We start from the raw sequence: 14,721 nt of genomic DNA, 5'->3' as shown, positions 1-14,721 counted from the left end.
ATAAATAATTAAATAAAAATTTGATAAATTTGATTATTATGTAAATGTTATACTGTTTATAAAAAAATAAGTGATGCTCGTACTGTATTCTCTACATCAAAAGTTTATAAAGTAGAATGGAGTTTTGCAAACTTATTTGGCTCTCCGCCCCCTTTGATACGAAATTTTTCTACAGCACCTCCCAACCCCCCCTGGAAAACTCTATAGTTTTACAACTAAGAACATAATTTATAATGTTTTAAAATGAATTTTGTATATTTCTTTGGAAAATAAGGCAAATTGAACACATTATTTGGCCGGTACTTAGACATGAACTTTATTTACATTTTATTTGTGTGCCTATGTCTGAGTATCTCGACCACTTTAATAGGTTCTTGCTCTTTCATATTAGTCGTAAATAATGAACAATACCTTATGCAGAAAAACCATAAATCATGTATTTAAAAGTAATGATTTAATATATTTATCATGTTGAAAAACGATATTAAGTACACACGAGTAAATAAAATACAGATATATAAGAATAAAAATAAAAACAATTTTGCCCAGTTGTTTCGCAAGAAATAAAATACAAAAAGGCCAAATCAAATGGCCATTCCACGACGTTTCAACTTATAACAATTTCGATCAGTAGAAGAAGAAAACAATCGTGTTACTAAAATAATTTCCCTCAGGGCCTATGTCATCTTTGGGGATGCTATACTGTGTGGAGGATCTTTTTAAGGAAAGTAAGGAGAGGAAGTGCTTAAGAGGGAAGGATAAAGGTATGAGGGGTGGGTAGGAATCAGTGTGTCCTTAAGTGACGGACATATGAATATATCCCTGCCACTGTGACACAAGGAGATGGGTCGAAAGACCAGTTGGAGAGGGCAAAGGGTCTCCCCAAACCATCCTCTCCAGGGTAGCTAGCATGATCGATTGATAAAGATTTTACCGATAAAGTCGGTAAATTGTCATAGTTCCTGAGCTTCACTGCAGGTGACTAATGGACAAACAATACTTCACAACGACTAAGTGGTCTTAATTCATTTGACTTGTACTGTTGTTTGTTTGTTAGCGATCTGCAGTCGCGTTCGGGAACGATGACAAGTTATCGACATTATCCATAAACATATCTCACTCGATGAACGCGGCACCCCTGCTAAATCACCAAATGTTGGTTATCAAATAAATGAATCCCGGGGCGGCAATACCCAAACCCGCCTCTTAAATTGAAGCTTATCAGCTTATTATAATTTTAAAGAAACGCGCCTGAAATCAGCGTTTAACGGGGACTCTTCAAATGAAAAAAAAAACAATACGGCACTGAACGACAATTTGATGAAAATTTAAATTAGAATTTCTACGAAAGAGCTGTGCCTAAAAAAACTGTAATATCAATAATGATGTAAGTTAATCATGGAACAACTGGAAAAATACGCTTATTTAAGGACATATTATAAATGATTGAAAGAAAATGGAAAATAATGAAAGATATATTAAAAAAAAAAAATAGTATAAGAACTCGTATTGACTTTTAAAAAACTCGTCTCAGTTCAAACATCCAATTTTGAATATTGATAGTAGAAAGGGAAATAATATTTTTTGATGCATTGTAGGTACATTGTATACTTTAGGAGCGTGGAACCAGAATTGTCTGTAATAAAACTTTTGGAATATTCAAATTTCATCAATTTATTCACTTGTTGTTCACTTTTGATAAAACCAATAAGTAAACATAATTAAGACAAACGGCTCAGATTCGCTGGAACACAGCTGTGTGTCAAGGTTACAGATTCCGTTAAAATATGCAAAAAAATGTAAAAGTTATCGGCAAAATGTTAAAAACATTTCAATGTACCCAGTATAAGGCCCTATGGGCGTATAATTTTTTTTTTTTTTTTTAATATATACATGTAAATATTTATTCCTTGTTCTCCCACACCCCTCTAGCGCATGCTAAGGGGATGGGGGAGAGGAAGATTATAGCTTCGTGTGACAACATATAATCTGAATAGGACTCTTCTAAAAAGAAAATAGCCATTGCGAGGCGCCATTCAGATGTGAAACATCGAAAAAATTGAAATTAAAGTAAGCCAATGATTTTTTTTCGACAAGAAAATAATGATTTTATTACTATTAAAATGACCCAACGAAATATATTTTAAAATAAAAACTCATCATCATTTGGAATAGATCCATTTCCAATTTTATTGAGAATAGAAGCAAGTATACCGCACAGAGTTTTGGCGACCGGGTGAAAGAACCGACAAATCACGAGGCTGGCAGAACGAAGCGTCATTCCGTCAAAAAGCGTCGTCCTAGAAAGTTGCTACGCGAGAGTTGGTTTTACCCCCCTAGGCACGCCAAAAGATGTTTCACGTCAAAAACACTTGATGCATATAGTGTCGTCTGTCATAGACTTTACTTCCCTGTTTGTTATGAGGCCTTCATCTCCTCTGCCTTGGATGTGTTCAGCACAAGTGAACTTTTAGTCACTGCACTAAGCTAAGGTTTCAAGAAAATTAACGTACCTTGGAATGCCGGCGGTATGTCCTGCGGCGACATCAGCGTCACGATCGGTTGTCCGAAGTACCTCGGGATGTGTTGGAACACGAACGAGTTATCCGAGTCCACGATGAGAAAGAGTGGCCGCCGCGTGAAGGGGTACAGGTCTCCTGGGTGCAGGCAGTGCATCTCCTTCAGGTGTACGCCCTTCTTGCCCTGATCGACCTCCCGCCGGCTGTTGGTCGTCACGCCTCCCAGGTCGTAGCCCACTGCAAGTGTCAAGAAATTTAGCAGATGTTAAGGTTAAGATCATCATTTGTTCTTGTTTGCCAAATTATATAGAAGGCCATTACCCAAGCAAAATGATTTTTTATTTTTTATTCAACAGGTATAAAAATAGCTATTGCAGACATGTAATATTTTATTTATTCATGTTCAATATTATGATAGCCATTAAAGACATTAAAAAATTGCCTGATTTTATAGGCAACTTTTTATTTAATTGTAATTATTAAAACATAATCTTTTCCTACCTTCGGTGTTAACACAATAAAAAGTAATTAAAAAAGTTTTATTAAATGGATAATTTTTATTTATATACTAAAAATGTATGTTCCAAAGTAAATCAACCGCTTGTAATTTAACTTTACGCCCATCAAAATGGCTTTTTTATCACAATTTATACAAATAGAGCAAAAACTTTTTTTTTATAATAAACATTATCTCATAAATAATTTCCAAAGCAACCTCTTATATTGTTAAAAAAACGATTTATTCAATGACATATATTTTGTTATTTTAAACACAAACAAATAAACTAATAAATCTCTTTATTTTGGCCTCAAATTCGAATTAAAATTTCTCTAAAAACGGCCACATAGTTGTGAAGATACACATCGATTAATTAGCAACCGTTGTCACATTAATTAGTCCATTTTGGAACCTTTACTTGGAGTACATGCATTGCAATTATTCAATTAGGAATAAAACGGAAAAATGGCAACATACTTAATTTTATATTATAGAAATCCTTGTGTTTGAACAGTGGAATTTACCACGAACTGCACAATACTAAACAATAGCACCTGTAAATACTGATTGCTTATTTATCGAGATAGGTGCGCTTTGGCAAACGCACACACGGTACCTACTCGTTACAGAAGTTTAATGGTGCAAGGGGCTTCACGTGAAATGGAATCATATCCCTGCTACGGGAGGCTAAACGCGCGGCTATGAGTCAAGGCAATAAGACGCAATAAGTACATATTATGTTAGTGGTTCCTTGCTATTATTTATTGACACTTTCTAAGTAACTATGGTGCAGACAACTGCCGCCACGCTGGCTGGCCTCAAAACGATTAACGGGCAAACATTGGCGAGTCTGTTATATAATTTTGTTGCTTTCCTTTTGTTTATAAGATTAAGCTAATTGAGGGAAATGGCAGTCCTGCCATCATCCATGATATGGTATCACGCAATATTTTATACACCATGTCTGAACTAATGATGCATAACTTTATCATTAATCTGCGAAAAACTGGCAAAAAATCTCAAAAAATTGGGTCCGGAAGAATGCACAATGGAAGCATGTCCTGTCCAGTATCCAAGCCTACTGGAGTAAATACTTTTGAAAATTTTGACACAATACTTGGATATTGAGTGACGGAGCAGAGCAAAATTCGTTAAATCGTGTATTATGCTCTCAACTGGCTAAATCGTCAATATGACATAGAAAACGCCTATGTATGGAAAGACGGCTGTTACCAATAGCCCAATCAATGAAGGTTTTGTGTCGGAACTAATTCCCCGGAAGCGAATATTTCACAGATGTTAGAAGATCTTTAGAAATGTATTTTTACAAAAGTCCCCGACTTTCCCCCTTGTGCTTCCTTCCCCACCCCCTCTTGAATATATTTTTGAAAGCATTTCGGAATACGCTAATATCTCCCATCTGTGAAAAATCAGCTTCCGGGGAAATAGTTCCGACATTAGGTGTTTTTTCCCTTCATTGACTGAGCTACAATGTCGTGTTAATTTTTTTTTATTTGATTAATATTTGTGTTTTTTACAATAAATATACAATGTTTACAAGTCATACTGATTTAATTTATATTACACTTCCAATAAAAAAACATTTGCTTGTGGATGGAAGAGGAGTGTAAATTTGCGAAAAAATAATATAACTTGGTTACAAAGTAAAAAGAATTACCAAAATTGAAATCCATTCAAATAATTGTATTTGGAAGGAAGAAAATATATATATTATGTAGGATAAGTAGAGTATGGTAGGACAATTTGTGAGATTTTCAAGTGAAACTAGGGGAATCAGTTTTTTTGTTAACGATTTCCCTAAAATATTTTTTTATAAGTTCAATATTTGTTTTTTATCATTAATGCTTCCAATTTCTTCTGGTAATTTATTAAAGTAATGTTTTCTTTGGTGGGTATAATGGTGCTAAGCAAAAGAAGTGTGTAGTTTAGGGCATGTAAATATATATTTAAGTCTAGTTCGATTTTCAGTTATAAATGAGTATTTATCTTTTTCTTAAATAATTGCAATAATTGAATTTTTCATAAATAAGTGTTTAAATGTAGGAACTTTGAATTCTTCGAATATGCGTTCAGTGGAGAAGTCTAGAGGTTTTTTTAGATTTATTTGTATTATGGATTTTCGAACAATTTCTATGGGGGTCAGGCTAATATAGTTATTTTTTTTCTTCCGATTATTTTGTGAAATAGTGAAAATACCCTATTGGGGAAAGTAGCGACTCTTTGCGGTAATCACATATAATATTTTTTAAATATCGTATAAGAGTGTAATCTCGCGTATTTCCATTATTTTCCATATAGGTAATCAATTACTCATAAAAAATAAATACCCATTTTATAATACAAAAAACCCCGTATAAAGTACGTAATACTGAACTGAACAATAACATTTGCTGATTACTTTGACGTTTTTAAGTGCAGTCGATTCTGTACTATCAGTTCTATACTTCTGTACATCAGAGTAATGAGCGCAGTGCCATCCGTCATTAATTATCCTTATAGCACACTGTTGATCAATCCCCACTTGCAAAGGACGGTGTTGTATACACTGGTCGCTATCCATTTTCCTCCTCGGCTGTTTACAAAGTTCGTTGTTGGCTTTGCAGTATCATCGGCACTCTCCCAAGGGCTACCGCTAATGTAACAATATGCCAGGCTCAAGTTAATCCACTCATGTAATCAATAAACTGCATTAAAACTGAAAATTCCCACCATGCAATCAATTACTATCATTTGACGTACATTTTTCCACAGAGAAATTGAATTATTTAACGATTTCGAGAGTTGTTTAGTCTGTGCTCCATAATGTGTTTTTCCACAGAACGAATCATTTAATGTTGGGTTTTTTATGCCAATTTGAAATAAAACTGATATTTTCTATTTAACATAAAACCTTTCTACTCCTGGGCCCCATCACAGGCCATGAAATTGATTTTCGCTTCAGTGAACTTCGAAGTAGGGCGGGTTGTTTCGGAGAATTTGAACAATTCATCAAATTTCAACGTTCATTTCCGGGTTCTGTGGAAGTCCTATTCAGGTTCTGTTATTATATCATTATAGGCTAGTTGCTTGACAAAACTAAAATAAAAACAGAACTTGAAAAATTTTTTCGCATAACTGGAAAATGAGCGTTGAAATTTGATGAATTGTTCAAATTTTCCGAAACAACTCGTCCTAAAATTATTTGAATATATTCAGCAGAAATAAGGAAGAATTATTAAGGCGATGCACTACGTCGTGCAATATTTTAAATTGAACCGCTATCAATAACAACCCTTACGTAGATGGCGATAAGGTTTAAATTCCCGCCTGTTTTGATTTATGCAAGAAAAAAACATGGACAAAAAGTGCCTTTTATTTTATTTTGTGAATGTTCATGTATAAATACTTTTTTTTCGATCATTTTATAAATAACTTAATTTGCCACATTATACAATAAAATCATAACCGAAAACGGGTTCGTAAGTAGGAGATTTTGAACTTTAAAGCAGTTTTCATAGGCCTTTACATTATTTTTTTCTGGGCTTATAAAAAGACTTATCTAAAAAATACTCGATTATTTCAAAGGCCAAGATGTATTCTACTCGCAGTATTTAATTAAAGCGTCTGAAACATTTCTAGGCCACCAAATTTTCAAACCAAAAACACATGATTTTGCATTACTACGTATGGCATCGCCTTAAGCTTTTTCAGCTACACGGAGACATTATTTACTTCTGTCGGTTTATATTTCAGTGGAATTTTCCAATAGAACAAGCGAGTGATCGCTAATCCATTATGGTAAACTGAATGGCAGTGTGAATACGCAATTTGACTTACTAATTTGATTACGTACCAAAGTGTTCGATAAATGAACTTACCTTTGACTTAGAAACATAAACATTCATTCAGTATGCATAAAAAATATTATCCCTTTAATTAAAGACAGATTGCAATATTTAGATTGATGTGGATGTTTTGCAGAGATTCCAATTAATGAGTACAGGGTAACTAGCATCTTTGATCTAGAACTAGGACACATTAAGAATATTAAAAAAAAACACAAGTCGTATTAAACTTGCCCGAAGCCAGCGCGTCTATGTATTCCCCATTTGGGATTTGTTTTTATAAGTAGTTAAAATAATGTTCAAAGTTAGAATTTTTAAAAGCCCGTAAAAACCATTAAAATCCTTCGAGGTACGCGAGTCGTCATATGTACTTCGGTTTTGTCGATTACCAGTAAGGCCGTTTCCATACGGGTCGGTACGAAATCCAAAATATTATAATAAACAAATCCCAAAATAAATAATTAGCAAGAATAAAAAAAAAATCAACCCGCATTTAAAACGGTCTTTAAAAAAATGTTTTGACGTAAGATTGAACCATCCTACCTAGGCATTGGAGTCAACCGCGTTAACAATCTCGTCAAATGCCGATCGGGTAGATCTGACATTTATTTCTAATATTAATGGCTGTAATCCCGTCCAATTTCAGAGAAATGCGTATAAGTGTGCATGTATATATGTGATACGTCACCAAAAATATGTATATACGTTGATATAATGCACTATCATCGGCAACGAGTTTGTCTGCTGAGTTTCACCTCGATCGGATGTCGGTAAGTAGGTTAATGTCCGATTACAAGTTTTAAATTCATGTATTACCGAAAACAAAAGTGAAATTCAAATAGGTGTATTTGTAAAAGTATTCATTTAAATTAAAATAAATACTTTTTACGGAGTTTCTTTATTAACCACAACAAATAAATTGACAGCTGTCACTCAAATCAGGGACTTGGGTGTTATATTTGATGAACAGTTAACATTCAATCCGCATATAAATGAAATCACAAATAAAGCCCTAAAAATGCTTGGGTTTATATGTAGAACCGCATGTGACTTCAAGTCACTAGAATGTTTGAACACACTGTACACATCTTTAGTAAGAAGTCAAGTAGAGTATAATTCGCCTATTTGGTCCCCGTTTTATAAAGTACATTCCAACAATATTGAAAGGGTACAACACAAATTTTTAAGATTTATTAACTTTAAACTAAATATTCCAATCCAAAATATAAATTATATCCAACTCATGCATCAACTAAATTTGATTACGCTATCAGATAGGCGAATTATCTCCGACCTTGTTCTACTAAATAAAATTATTAATTATAGAATCGACAGCCCTGAAATTCTTGCCACAATAAAATTATTTGTACCTTCCAAAAATACGAGACAAAATTCCACCTTTTTCTGTAACAATTTCAAATCTAATTATCATGCGCACATATCGTTAAATCGAATACAAAATTTTGGTAATAAATTTGGTAATGTTGTTGATATATTTAGAGATTCCGTAGCAGTGCTCAAACGAAATCTACATAAACACTTTGCTGATATGTATGACTTCTCCACTCCATAGTAAAAAACCCATTTTTTAGCTTCTGTTTTTTCACTCTTTTCTTTTATGACTTCTTTTATGACTTTTTAACTTTAATATATATGTTTTAACTTTACAAATTAATATTGTAATTTAAATAACAATTCGAATATGATTTTAAGTCCCTATAAATGCTGATTAATTTCAATCCATTTATTTTTCTAAGTAAGTAAAAAAAAAAACCTGTTCTCCATAATGGTATTCTGTATTATTTGTAAAACATTTATGTACTACAGATATAATAACTATTTTATTTATATATGTACGTAAACTTTTAAATGTCACATAGTTAATGTAATAACACTAATAACAATGTATGTAAAAGCCCAATGGGCGTTTAAATAAATAAATAAATTACTAGTACTTTGAAAAATAACGCCGGTATAATGGAATCCAATATCAATCAACCACCTGTTCCGCCCACGTGGGGCTTTTTGTTTGAGGTGTGGCTGATTTGCTCATTATTGGATGCATTAGAAGTGTAAACACTAATGCTATATTTTAAAATTGAATCTGGAGCTCTTTTTAACTAACTATAGCGATGCATTAAAAGCAGAGCTTTTCTGTTAATAAATTAATACATACATATATGGAAAGCATGCTCCTGCCACGTACATGCTTGGTCTTTGTGGGATTTTTGTCATATCATGATAAAATGAAGTACTTACTTATCGACATCTATCACCGAAAACAAAAAAGGAATAAATATATCAACTAAGATGTAATTTAAATTTTTAAATGACTTATTTAAGTATACTAAATAAGTAATTAAAATGCATTTTTAACAAATTAAGCTTAACGTGACAGCCGGGGACGTCGCCACTGTAGAAATTTAGCACACCTTTTTTTAAATTAAAATTATAGCATGTTTGGGTGCTATTTTCTCTTTTGACCTTCAATGAATTAGGGTTCCGAGTTTTTTTCGTTGTCTTTCTGGGATACTCTCATTATTTTTTTTTTTCTTTCAAACATTTAAAAATATTATTATTTTTTAAATGATAAACTAATGTTTATACGACAACGTTTTTAATGAATAGCACAAAGGAAAAAAAATATTATTAGCAATAATTAGTCACCTGAAATATCCATTCAAATTGAAAATATCTCTCGAGTAAAAATAAATGCCGCCGACGGAAATTGAACCGTATTATGTTTTTTCTATATTTTTTTTATGTATTAATTTTATTTTAGTAATTTGTACATTTAAGTTTACAAATTACTAATTAATTTGTTTCATATAAATATACCATATTTTTTCTTGCTTGATGTGTCTCCTACACAACATCTTGAAGTTTCCAATTGGGGCATACTTTAGGTTTTCCGGCAGCTCATTATATTATTTCATCCCTTTATATAGTATACTATTCTGAATATTTCCCTTGTCCTTTTTTGATAGCCTCATTTCATTGCACGTCCTTGATTTATGTTTGTGTATGTCCTTGTTGTATACAATTTTGAAAAATATTTGGGTAGCAGGTTGTTTACTATTTTGTGTACAAGTATCATCGTGTTCAAGGTCAACATCTGTTTCACCGTTAGCCAATTTAGTTCCTTACTTTTTACTATTTACTCAACTTAATAATTTTTATATTTATTTATTAAAAAAAATACTTTTGTGAATTCAATATTAAGTTGCATGGTCACATACAAACAGTGTTTTTTCCTGGCAGATAATCTTATGAAATGTTCATTAATAGTCTATACTTATAATATGAACACGCACATTTCATAATGTTTTTTCTTACAAAATTCTGTTGACCTCGTATCTTTGTTTATTTTATGCGTAAAAATATAAACGGTGTCATAAATACATAACGAAATATTTTGGGAAAAAATATTAACATCAAAATGACAACAGAGGGAATTAGTTACTTCGAATCATATTGAAGAAGATTATAAACGAGGGGAAATGTTAATATAAATCAAATATATTCGATTTGATCAATTTATTAAACATAATTATGCACAGTTGGAAATAGCTAATTCGCTAATCGTTCATAATTTAAATAAAGAATAAACTTGTTTGCGTTTTTCGTGATCCAAATATTTACCTGATCGAAGTTTAAATTTCCAATGCAAATCTGTGTATACGTAATTCAAATGAGATGGAGATCTACAATGTCAGGCGAGTGTAAGTGAAACGGAGCGCTGGGCTATTGGGATGAATGGAACGTTATTCTCCATTCAAATTTGTATTGAAGACACTTATAATGTTTTTATTTATTCTATGTATTGATCCAACTTATATTGGATTCGATGTTTTTTAAACCATCAGTGATTGCAAAGTCACCAAATATGGAAAATTATTTTTGTACCCAAGGTTCGTACAAAATGTATTTAACAAGTTTATCAAAATGTATCTTTCCACGCACTTATGTTGGTTTTTACACATCACTACATACTTTGAATACATCGCCATTACAAACTTTTAACAACTGTTGCATTTGGCAGCCACCTCTGGTCTGGAGCCCCAAAATATTGGAAAAAAACCCTTGATTTAAGTTGACATTATTGGTTTGGTTGACTTTGTTAGTTTTATTTATTTATTTCACGAGAACGGGTCGTTTTTGCGACTACTTCTTAAGTTCAACAGTGCGCCTGTGAAAAGATTATCGTGTCTCCTTCCTCCTACATCCCTTGTCTCTTCAAGACCCATTTTCACAAACTCATCTTTTCAAAAAAATCGCCACACAGCATTCCCAAAGATGATATAGGCCCAGAGGAATATGTTTTTCTCGGTGTCTCCTGTATGGAGTCGGTGTTAAAAAATACTTTATAAGAATTCCATTCTGAAATTTTCACTATTTCAGTATAATAATCTTGAATTATATATATATTTCCGTATGGAAGGGGCAGTAAACGGGATGAGGGAGATGGGAAAGTATCTGGCTATTCACATATGGCCACTAAACACGGCTAAAGCAATTTCAAGCAACGCTTCGATTCCTAATGGTGGTCTTTCACGTCTTTTACCAAGGCGATACTGAGAGTTATGTACCACCACGTTCATCTCTTTGTATTAATACAATTATTCTCAACACTTTCCCAGTCATATCCTTTTCACGATAGTTTACTAAATGAGACTTTAAATTTTAAAATGTTAATGTCTCTAAAGGCGATATGTACAAGGGGTCAATAAATAACCTCGATTCTGCATCACGATGCATAACTAAAACTGCAAATATTCCTGGGATGATTATAAATAAATCATTGCAAATGCATTCTGAGTCACTTGAAGCCACTTGTATTGCATTAAATTCAAATATCCCAGTTGAAAATGGGCTTCTATATATGTCACGATTTTCTAGCCAATCACCTCTCTACCCCCTCAATGAGCTAACGTTGTTAAATACGTGTTCTATAAACCTTGATTTATATGTAGACATACTGAATATATATATTGAGACACCCATTCACAGCATTAACGATATTTTCGCGAATTAAAGCGATAAATGGTGTTTTTAAATATAATAAAAAAGATTTTTTAGTCGCTATAATCTTGTATTGACAGATCGTAGAACGAACATGACACACTCTACGGTAGAAACATGTGCCATGTTGAGTTTCAATCAATAATATAATAAACATGTTTCAAGTGATTTTGCTAATTTAAATGTTTTTCCCCTCTAGCCGACTCCCATTCTTTGACGATATCCTATTTAGCTATAAACGCTATGAAAACGCAAAATTATAGCTATAAAAGCTATTTTTTTCAATAATCAATGCTACATTTCTTAAAAATTAAAGCTATGAATGGGTGTCTCTAAATATATGTTAAAAATGCCGCTATGTTCCCCATCCACTGCAACTAATGATAGTTAATTTTGAAACGATAAACGAGAAAATTTGTAAGAGTTTTTAAATAAATAAAAAACCAATAAATGTACATATTTAAAAATGAATGTTTCTTTGCTTGTGCCGTATTATCTCAAAAATAATGTAAAGATTTTAAAATTTAAAGGTTTGTTCATATTAGTGCCCGGAGTGTTTGAATTGTAAAAAAATCGTGGACGCCAGAGAAACTCCTAACGAGATACGTAGTCGAATAAAAATCGATATAATGTAGATTTTTTTAAGTAACAATGTGGTTTATATTAGGGAATGGTAGACAAAGTAAGGGACTCTCGTGGAAGACTCTTATTTCTGCACAATATTATGAATGGTTGAACTTGTGGTAAAATGAGGAACACGCGATAAACTAAGAAAGAGGTGTGATGAAAATGTATGACTTGTAAGTGATTTTTTTTTTTTATTGAATATATAAACACATTACAATAATTTACAAATGTAGATATTTCGAGGCTGATTGCGAAAAAATTATAAATTTTTAACAAAAAATTGCCCAACTCAATTGAGAAATTATTTCTCGTGTTTGAGTTGGGGAGTGTTGTGAGTCATTATGGTTTATAGGTTGTAAAATTTCACTAGTTGATATAGCTAAAAATTAACAAAATAGCTATAAAACTGGATGATAGATTTGATAACACTATATAATTAAGAAAATGAGAAATTTAAATACAAATTAAAAAATAAAAAATATAACTTAAATAATATAATAGTTATTAAACTTAGAAAAAATAAGATATAAAAATAAAAATGTACTTATTAGGTACGAAATAATAGTAGGTAGGTACAGTACTGGTAGTAAATTGTTCAAAGACCGAGCTGGCAATCTTGTATGAAATGGGTACTTAATAAAATAAAATGCAACAACAATAAACGCATATTAGCACATATTAGGAAGCGGATAATATAACTTTAGAGGATATGTATTTTTTTTAAATATTAAATTTCGTTTATATATAAATTTTTTTACTATTCATTAATCAATTTTCCTAAATTCATAATGTGAATTTAGGAAAATTTAATCAATAAAAATTACAAATGAGTTCATTTAAACAATTATTTGAAAAATGTATCCAATGAAATTAAAACTTGTGATTACCGTTGGGTTTATCTAAAAGTTGTGATTAGAAAGTTTTGTAATTTTTTTCAGTTTTAATTTTATCCGGAAGGGCATTAAACAATTTTATACCTTGATAAGTATAATGGTGTTGACCAGCACTAGTATTACATTTAGGAATTTCTAAGTTACCACGTGATCTAGATCGGTTACTTGTTTTTGTAGAAATTGTTGAATTGAAATGGTCTTTATGAATTTGTAACAGTGCATTCTTTTTAAAAATTTTGTTTAAGCTAAGAACCCTAAACGAGTCAAACAGCTCCGTGGTTGGAAATATCGATGGTTTTCTTAGGATGACTTTCAAAATTAACCTCTGAACCTTTTCTACAGGTGAAAGGTTAGTTTTGAAAGTCCCTCCCCAACCGATTATACCATATTGTAATATGGATTGGGCAAGAGAAAAATATATAATTTTAATCATATTATATGAAAGGATGTTTCTCAATCTAATGAATAAGTAAATAAGTTTTCTTACTCTGGTTGCCGTATTTTGGACTTGTTCGTTCCATTTTAAGTGTCTATCTACTATGATATCCAGATACTTTATACTATTTTTGCATGTTATTGGTAAACAATTTACATTGCCGCATTCTTTTTTATTTTCACATTGTGATGAATGGATTTTAATGGTAATATTGTTTTCAAAATTTTTTTCCTGCAAAGAGAATGGGATGAAATATGTTTTCTCGGTATTCAGTGAGAGACAATTTAGGTCGAACCATGTTTTGAGTATGTTTATATTGATATTGGCTATCCTCATTGTTTCCTCCCATGATTTTCCTTTTGTGATAACTACAGTGTCGTCTGCGTAAGATATGATATCTCCAACAATGGGAAGAGTGAAAATTTGATTTACATATATAATAAAAAGGATTGGACCGATGACAGTTCCTTGCGGTATGCCAAAAGATGAGGTTTTGGGTTCACTAAGGGTATTATTGATTTTGACATATTGGAATCTCTCTTTTAGGTAACTTTGGAACCATGATAGTACTATTCCGTCCAATCCAATTTGTTTTAGTTTCTCAGTGAGTTTTGAGTGTGATATGCTATAAAATGCTTTGCGGAGATCAATGAAGATTCCAAGAAACTTTTCTCCATTATCTATTTTTTTCATTATTGTTGATGTCAATTTAGCAATCGCATCCTGTGTGCTGAGATTGTCCCTAAATCCGAACTGGTTTGGGCTCATTATCTTCTTATCTTTTATATAGTTGTTGAGTTGTTTTTTAACAATTTTTTCATAGATTTTTGCTATATTTGATGTGAGTGCTATGGGACGGTAGTTAAAAGTGTTTTTTTCG

The 14,721-nt window shown here is 32.0% G+C and overlaps 1 protein-coding gene across 1 annotated transcript in view; it reads right to left on the bottom strand.

Moving 5' to 3' along the window:
* The window catches only part of LOC149409430 (protein SCAI), a 75,091-nt gene that overhangs the window by 3,643 nt on the left and 56,727 nt on the right, over window positions 1-14,721 (bottom strand). Inside the window, exon 7 of the mRNA XM_089649759.1 lies at window positions 2,514-2,756. Coding sequence (XP_089505885.1) covers window positions 2,514-2,756 — 243 coding nt within the window. The remainder of the gene's footprint in view (window positions 1-2,513; window positions 2,757-14,721) is intronic.

Source organism: Hesperophylax consimilis, chromosome 31 (genome assembly GCF_061612785.1).
Source record: "Hesperophylax consimilis isolate HC1 chromosome 31, BYU_Hcon_1.0, whole genome shotgun sequence".
Classification (NCBI taxonomy): Eukaryota; Metazoa; Arthropoda; class Insecta; order Trichoptera; family Limnephilidae; genus Hesperophylax; species Hesperophylax consimilis.
Note: the sequence above shows the minus strand (reverse complement) of the source record. Positions and strands in the feature narration are given on the sequence as shown.